General features: G+C 43.6%; 1 protein-coding gene across 2 annotated transcripts; it reads right to left on the bottom strand.

Annotated features, from left to right (window-relative positions):
* Positions 1–385: 385 nt before the first annotated feature.
* Positions 386–6,852, bottom strand: noxo1b (NADPH oxidase organizer 1b). Of its 2 annotated transcripts, none has more exons than XM_080789792.1 (8): positions 6,726–6,852; positions 6,497–6,577; positions 6,319–6,391; positions 4,958–5,156; positions 4,348–4,544; positions 3,085–3,246; positions 2,790–2,907; positions 386–2,194 (listed from the first exon to the last, which is right to left on the bottom strand). In XM_080789792.1, exons 1-8 carry the CDS (start codon positions 6,810–6,812, stop codon positions 1,462–1,464), a joined length of 1,650 nt encoding a protein of 549 aa, XP_080645918.1. In that variant the 5' UTR covers positions 6,813–6,852; the 3' UTR covers positions 386–1,461. The 2 variants fall into 2 exon arrangements, with proteins under 2 accessions (XP_080645918.1, XP_080645919.1); XM_080789793.1 differs by having other exon boundaries at positions 4,958–5,141.
* Positions 6,853–8,519: the final 1,667 nt, after the last annotated feature.

Here is an 8,519-nt window from a genome sequence, read left to right as displayed (position 1 = left end):
TTTCACATGAAAAAACAAACCCCAGATAGGGTTGATTGATTGTCTTGTAGCTGTTTACAGACAGGTGCTCAGCTGGGAAATATATTGATCAGCCAATTGGGTTGGCCCAAGACCGCCCCTTTCACATACAGTAGGAACTAGGAAGCTTCACAGACTGAGAAGCAAAGTGAGAAGGCAAAAAAAGGCAGCTGAACGGAGCGAATCAGTTTGAATTCCAGGCTAATATCAAGTTATTTGATCAAAGATTTGATTTTGTTCAACCACTTTAACCCTGCCATGGCCTTATTTTGGGTCATTATAGGCCACATTTTTCTAACATTCTTCAAAAATAGTAGATCTACAAGTGTATAATGCATCGCATCATGAATATTTTCCAGGCATAATGTGACGTAAGGCAAGAAAGGGCAAGTTTATTTATTCAAAGTGCTTCCAAATAGCCTACTAGGGACCAGCGACAGAGGTCCTGAGTTGAGCGTGCTATGCTGTCAATAGTTTAAGAAGGACAGACGGGTGCAGCTAGAGCTGCAGACTCTCAGTGAACAGTCTTTGGAAACAGCCCCCCCCCCAAAAGGTGACACGTTTCAGCTACTCAGGCCTTCTGCCTTCATCTGCGTTTTTGACAATTCAAAATAAAGTGCTTTACATAAAACATTGAGCAACAGAGCAAATATGTAATTGAAAGAACCACAGCTTGGAGGCGCCAAAGGCTTCGTGGTTAAGGTTGTAAGGCACCAATGAAGCCTGTGTTCAATTCACCCTTTGTCAAGTCCCGCCCATGGTTGTGCCCCTCTTCGCACCCATTGGTTGCTGTTTCGTGGTTGGACAAAAATCCTTACTCTCCATCCACTACCATTGAAATAACGTGTTTTTCAGTTGCTTCGTAATGATATTCTGTGCGTTCAATTCTTATTTTAAACTTGGTGTCAGTAAAAACATCACAGGCACAGCATGGTGTTTTAAGTTTTTTCCAAAAAAGTATGTTTTAGCAAATTCAACATAAACAAGGTGGAACCAGGGCGGAACAAGGCAGAAAGAGCCTGCTGGTTAGTCAGTCAGGGACCAATCAGAAGTCTGACAAAGGGTGAATTCCTGAGCCTGACGACCTTTGCTGCGTGTCGCCCACCTTGCGATGTCAGGTGCTGTCAGGATAGGCCATGTAAAGTATTATGTAGCCGACAGTATTATAATATATCTCTCAACAGTCTGGGGAATTATGGGCAACTGCTTATCTTGATGAACAAACTCCCAATATTCGCATAAAAGTAGTAGATGAATCATGTCTGATTAGCATTATGTTTTTTGTTTAGTTTTTTGCAACATTTCAAAAGCTTGCGTAAAAGTCTTTTGACATTTATGGAAACATGGTTAGCGAGACCCATCTTAAGCCCACCACCCCACATTCAATCCTTTTCCTGATCTTTGCACCCTCATCCTCATGCATGAGTGTCCAGTGTCAACTCCCTAGCGGCTGTGGATGACTCGATCTTGTCGAAGCAAAATCCTGGCCTTTGAAGCCAGGGCAGCTTTTCGGGTCATAGTGGTACAGCGGGTCAGGATGTCCTGAGATGTTGGTCTGGGAGGCACCCTTGGCGCCACCGGCTCCACATCAGAACTATCAGAACAAGAGCATAGGTTGGGGAAGTAGGCAGGGCTGAGATCTCGACCGGTTCGTCCAACGTCACTCATCCTGGATATGGGCGTGCAGGTGTGTCCTGGACGGTTCTGATGGTGCTCCGTCAACGATCTGGGACGGCAGATAGGGCAGAGATCTACAGCGGTGCGTCCGCCGTCACTGTACGCACAAAATCCACTCTCTGGTGAGCTCATGGAAGAGTAAATGGAGAGCTCAGACTGTGTGCTGCTAATGTGGCTTTTGCAGCTGCCTGGGATGGAGATGGTGGAGAAAGTGGAGAAGTCAGACGCCATGCTCGTGGTACTTCTGCTTCTACTGTCTGAGTGGAGTCGTGGGGTCCTATCTGACTCATGCATAGAATGAACGGAGGCATTGTGTGAGTTGTGTTTGTCATGAAGAGTAGATGAATAGAAGCCACTGTGGGATATCATGGGTGAATCAGTAGTTGCCAAGTTCAAGGTGGAACTGGGTATCTTATTTTTCAGGTTGCGCAGGCATGCTCGTGGGTTGTTGTACGGCTGCAGGTACAGTGCGGGAACATAACCCGTTTTGCCTTTGTTTCTGAAACAGATAGTAAGTATTCAGTGGAAATTAGGTTTCAACCGATATAACACAGTTTAACAGTATATATTTTAAGCACTTCAAGAATGACTTGAGACCTGTTTCACTGTGTAAGTCAATGGGGAGAGGATTTGGGGATATCAATTTTCTAATCAATGGAGCAACAATAAAGATATCTTGCCAATACTTGTCAAGGCATCATGGCAAGGTAACTGCAGTACGCCACGTAAATCGCTACCAAAGCGTCATTGTGCTTTCAGGAATGGAGCAGGAATTGTGGGGAGAGAGAGGGGAGTGGAACAGTAAAACAAAAACATGATTGATTGACACTGCACTGCGTCATTGGAGCTCTGGAAAAGTTGAGTTCAGGTCAACTTTGATTTGTAGTGCGTCACACCAATCACACAGTGACACACAGTGAGCATCAGTTTGTACTAGCTGCATATGGAAGGCTTGTTGTTACTGGGGACACTTGCATACAGAAATGGCAATATTTGAGCCTGGTATACAATGCAATTTGTGGGCAAAGACAATTATAAAAGCTCAAACAAACAGTCTTAATTCCCTTTTGCTTTGTTTGTAGTTCCATTAGTACCTGATGAGCCACCACCCATTGTCAGACTTCCTCAGCAGCTCCACCACAGAGCCTATGGTCAGGGACAACTCATCATGCTTTTTGGTGGAGTAGTTTCTAACAGCACAGTACAGGGCAGCTGTGGGGCATAACCAAATAAAGGGTTCAAAAATTGAACAACTGCATGTGTTATAATTGAAGAAAAAGAGAAATCCTGCAAATCTCACATTTCTTTATCCTGGCATTTCTGTTGTATATGATCTGTATAGCATCACAGCCTCACTTGATTCACAACATGAGTTAAAATAAATCACACCTGTCTGAACTCGTCTGAACCGCTCTTCTTCATCACCATCATCATCATCATCATCATCATCATCATCAACAACACTATCATCATCCTCTTCTTGACAGAGCTTCAAATAGGGAGCAGGAAACCAAGCCATGTGCTTGTCCTCATTCTCCACCAGCCACCAGCCTGTCAAGGTATGACAAGTGACAAGTGACAAGATGAACAACAAAATGTTAAGTTAACATTTTACACTCTCACAGATAAAGTAATGAATTGACTCTGCCAGGCCAGACGCACAAAGGCCAGACGGCCGAAGAGATTGCCGATTATGTATTCGCTCCCGTCCCTCTTGTAGGCTATGTCTGTGAACAGCTAATCTTTGGCACTGTTGGACCGATCACTGTGAAACTTTGCATGCACCTCTGGTCCATATTATTCTAATCGGCCTCATGGTGGTACTACAACATTCCGATTCTGGCGAGCTGCACGCATCTAAAACCGGTGAGAAATGTCAGAGTTACAGTGTGGGGGTCCCCGGGGGTGCCCCGGAACATCCAGACCCCTAGGAATGTGCCCAGGGGGCCAACCCGGTTCCGGTGAGCCTTCCCGCGTCCGAAATGGCCGAGAAATGACCGTGTTCAGCTTTTCGTGCTCGGACACAGGGACAGACATACGTACTGTACAAATACATGCACACGTACATTGCTAGGAGCGTTTATTTACTGCTCATAAATAAGCTGAAATGGATACAACTACCGGTATTTATAGAGCTCCAATGACATAAGTCAATGATTCGCTTGTGCTATACCTTTTCAGTTATGCAGTGTGGCAATACTTTAGCCTGGAAACCAGACAAATCTGCCACAGGAAAAAAATCCCTGGGGAGATTGGTCTGGTACTCCTCAATTTCAATTACATTTCACCTCAGAGATGTGGCTGACCAATCAGGACTCTGCAGCAATTTAGCCATGCATTGCATGGATGTTATAGCTTGAATGAGTTTTTGAATGTGCTTTGAATGAGAATTAGTTTTTCTTCCATTTACGTAACAGAGCAGAAATTGTGTGGAGAGAGAAGGGCAGTTGAAATGGTGAAACAAAAACATAACTGACTGACGCATCACACCACTGGAACGCTATAGGCTAGGCCTACTTGTCTTTTGCACACTCCGGATTTTATTGTTTAAGACTGCACTGCACACTGCACAGTAGAATCGTTAGTGTTAATTATCCTTTTGTAGTGTATAAATGTACAACTAATTCTGTATTTTACTGTGTGAGCACTCACCTCCAGGGTCTTTAATAAGCACGTCAAGCTTCTGCTTCAAAGTGACTTTAAATGGAAGGTTCTTGGTGTCCTTGGTCTCATAGTCTCCCACACAGCGGTATGTCTCAGTGACGAAAGGGAATGTGACACTGCCTCTGCGAATGCCAGCCGTTACATCGGTCCCATCAGACAGGTCTTCTGACAGCAGAATCATGATGCTGTGGAGAAAAATGATCAGTCAATTACATGAATCAACTAGATAAAGTAAGTGCTCGATCCTCGGAGCACATGCACGTCTCCGCCAGTTCAGGTAGGTTATTGTGGCCTCCTGGTGGCGCTATAATAGGCCAACGTGAAAAGGGGGGCATTTCTTTTCATTGCCTTTGATGGCAATTCAAATTCAAATTCATGATTTGAGGCATTTTGTTCCAAAAATGTGTTTTGCAAACATCCACCTGCTGGTGGAGCTATAACAGGTCAATGTGAAAAGAGTGGGACTTATTTACGTAAATTGCACGCTGCTTCATGATTTATGGCATTTTGTCACAGACAAAACAATTTGTGAATAGCTCAAGAGCTGGTAAGTGGTCGTGTCAACAATGAAACTGGACTGATTGCTTGGACCCCTTACCTGTTCTTGATGAAGTCTGACTGCAGATCATGGTCTTTGGGCATGAAGAACTGTGTGAGCTCGGCACTCTCTGTCACGACTAGATCACACCCCATCAACTCAGTGAGGTAGAGTGAGAGGAACTTCATCCTGCTGACTGATCTGCTGGAACCTTTCTGCTGCAAGCTGGTCCTCATGGCCCTGGCTGAGGGCAGACAATCTGTGGATTACAGACGTACGTCTGCATGTCTGTAATCCACGTAACTCGAGAACCGTTCGCCCCACCGACTTAAAATTTGACATGCGCGTTCCACCCCACCACGGTTGTCCAGAACAGCCCAAGAAGGCCTCTGCCCGGGCTCTGGACAGGGAGATTCCATATTTGGGCATGCCTGACAAAGAACTCCATATGGGCATAAAAGGGGACACAGCTGACAGCACTGCATAGACTCCATATTTTGGCATGCCTGGCAAAAAACTCTGTATGTGGAGCTGGCCTGTTCTGACATAATGTATACTCCATATTTGTGCATGTCTAACAAAGAACTCCATAGCATAAAAGGGACACAGACATAATATCTGGGTGGGGCACGCATTTCCAACTTGCATCGTTCCATGTAGGCCAGTGCCCAACGGGCACCGCTGTAGAGGCTCCAACAGGCACCGAGTTATAATAATAATCAGTGGGGGAGGAGGTGCTCAGATTTATTGTAGGATAAGTGAAAGTAGCAATACCACAATTTGGAAATACTCTGTTACAAGTATAATAATAATAATATTGGCATAAAATATAACTGTATATGTGTTATGTACAGTACCACGGTTTCAAACAACGTATTTCCATAGAATTGGCTGCCACGTGATGTACTTTCTGAAAGCCAGATGTTGGAGGGTCTAGCCACTTACTGTAAAGCTGCACTTTATCTTTCCTATTTTACCCCGGATTTGAACCCGGTTTCCTGTGCTGATGCTGAAAGTTTTACCATTGAGGTAACAATGTTGACCATCAGGTCAACATTCGTGTAGGATCCTGTCTATACAGTAGGTGAGAGTGAGACATGACCTTATTTGGCACAATCTAAATGTCTCAATAGATGAGCAGAGAGACAAAATACAACCACCATTGTATAGGCCTAAGTTATAATGTACTGTATAACATACTCTACGTGTACCATACAGATTTAACAAAATTACATTTATTCAATAAAAGAAAGTTACATAGTGCCGCTTTAAGCCCTAGTTCAATATTAGTTAAAATAGCAGATCTACAATAATAAATAAATAAATAATCTGTCTACATTTCTATAGTAGTATACTGATATTTACAAAAAAACTTCACTTCTAGAGACATCTCAGGATTGATATAGGCGTGGACTACTTACTTCTAAATTTAGGGATCCCCCTTTTGTTTCCTTGGATAGAGTCCACAAAGACTAAGCTTCGTTTTAGCTGCCTCTGTCAAGAAAATAAATATATCCATATAAGGCTATTAAAAGGTCACAGCATTCAAACACATTAACAGGCCGGAGGCTACTCTGAATGTTATAGATAGATACTTACATGAAATTTCTTAAAATCCTGGAACAATCTGTAGATAATCATTTCCCCCTCTTTGGACCATATCACAGATACCATGAACATCTACAGGGGTAACAGTAAACTATTAATATTAATAAAATTAGAAAGCAATGCAACACAACAGGAGAGAGTGAGAGAGAGAGAGAGAGAGAGTTAGAGATAGAGAGAGAGAGAGAGAGAGAGAGAGAGAGAATAGGATACACCATCCTACCTTTAGTTTCGGTGCATCCCGTTGCACTACACCAATGATGCGAGCTTGGACCACACGACGCGGCGCGTCAACCATGGCTTTGCTCATACCTCCGTTCTCTCAATGAAAGACTGTCCTCTGCTCCAGCTCACAAGTGACTAATAGTAGGGAGGTTACTGTAAATATAGGCCAGGGCCAGTGGAGAGGCGGTCCTCTTGTTGGCCAAATGCATGCCCTTTCAGGCGGGGACCACAGATGCTGTTAATTTACAAGCGGTTTGGAAATACCCTCATTTTAGGAGCTGTTACTTATAGTAGTATGAGTATAGTATATTCTTATGAAATAGACTATGTTTTATTTCATGCAACTCAAAAACAAAATATAAAATGCAATGCAAAGTAATTGTCAAAGAATGTGTAGCCTAGAGTCAGAGAGACTCTACAAACCTTTCTTAATTTAGACAGCAGGTAGTACCATAGTACATAAAAGAAGATCTCAAACAACAGGTGGTATAGCTGGGGTGTTTTTTCAGAAAAAGCATCTAGGCAGTTATGCCTGAACTTCAAAATAATAGTAAAAAAAACTAACAGATACAATTGGCTGCCTACACACTTTGCAAAGCAAATCTATGCACATCCTCACCCTTCTCAACATAAACCCCAAAATTGTTGCACATGCAGTCACTTCACACATGCTGTCGTCTGCCTGCAATATCCCTTATCATGGACTGGTGTGGAGAGGTGTGCGTGTGTGTGTGTGTGTGTGTGTGTGTGTGTGTGTGTGTGTGTGTGTGTGTGTGTGTGTGCGTGTGCGTGCGTGCGTGTGTGTGTGTGTGTGTGTGTGTGTGTGTGTGTGTGTGTGTGTGTGTGAGACCGTGCGTGCGTGCGTGTGTACACACGTGAGCACGTGCAAAGGGGGCATCCAGGTGTGTCTTCAAAGTGGCGGTGTAGAGAGTATAAGAGTAAGAGGGGTTATCCCAAGCATCCATCTGAAGGCATGGGGGCGTGCAGTCTCTGTCTGAAGTAATGCCAGGATTTTATCACACACACACACACACACACACACACACACACACACACACACACACACACACACACACACACACACACACACACACACACAGAGAACAATTGAGGGTAGAATAATGCTCAGGATTTTAGTGCATGTACACACAGATCATTGTGCTGTATAGTAGGTCAGAACTGTCAAGCTAATGTGAGGGCCTATAGCTGATTTCAACACCTGAATGTAATATTTTAGTTCAGATGTGGCTTCTCAGACAGAACTCAAGGATAACGGCTGGGCCCTGCATATTTGGCATTTATTGATGCAAAGGAGCAGGAAGAGGCAAACATGCTACGGTATGTCACACATTCACACACGTGACTAAACCTTGATGCATGCAGGCACGTGCTGTGATTGTGATTGGAGCCAACCAATTCCCAGGCATCTGCCCGACTGTCTTCATACAGAAAGGGCCCTTATACAGTCAGTTCAAACATTTAAAACTATCTTGCCAAACCACTGTTGGTTTGATTTTAGCATTAGTTAATAAATTACAGCTTATTGTGTTAAACCCTATTGTTGTTGAGGTGGGAGAGGGTTCCATGCAAATCCTGGGAGATTATGATAACATCCATTTTGCATGCCACCCTCTCCCACCTGTCTGTCAAAGTTTCTGTGTTTTGTCGTTTTTTTTTATATTTAACTTTTAAAACATTCCAAGCATGCATTAGTTTTGCACAAAAAACACTTCGGCCATAGCCACTAGCCCAAATGTGATGACCTCATCACATTTGTGATGACGGCTATATG

The sequence above is a fragment of the Protomyctophum bolini genome (genome assembly GCF_963924005.1).
Source record: "Protomyctophum bolini genome assembly, chromosome: 18".
NCBI classification, from domain to species: domain Eukaryota; kingdom Metazoa; phylum Chordata; class Actinopteri; order Myctophiformes; family Myctophidae; genus Protomyctophum; species Protomyctophum bolini.
The sequence above is the reverse complement of the archived record's forward strand: the minus strand, read 5'-3'. Positions and strand labels throughout refer to the sequence as shown.

Bases quoted from the DNA above. Each gene is read 5' to 3' on its own strand.
- noxo1b (XM_080789792.1), bottom strand. From the start codon at position 6,812: ATGAGCAAAGCCATGGTTGACGCGCCGCGTCGTGTGGTCCAAGCTCGC. The intron at 6,392-6,496 runs GTAAGTATCTAT...TTTTCTTGACAG, and splicing joins AGGATTTTAAGAAATTTCAT to AGGCAGCTAAAACGAAGCTT. The intron at 3,247-4,347 runs GTGAGTGCTCAC...ATACCTTGACAG, and splicing joins GCTTATTAAAGACCCTGGAG to GCTGGTGGCTGGTGGAGAAT.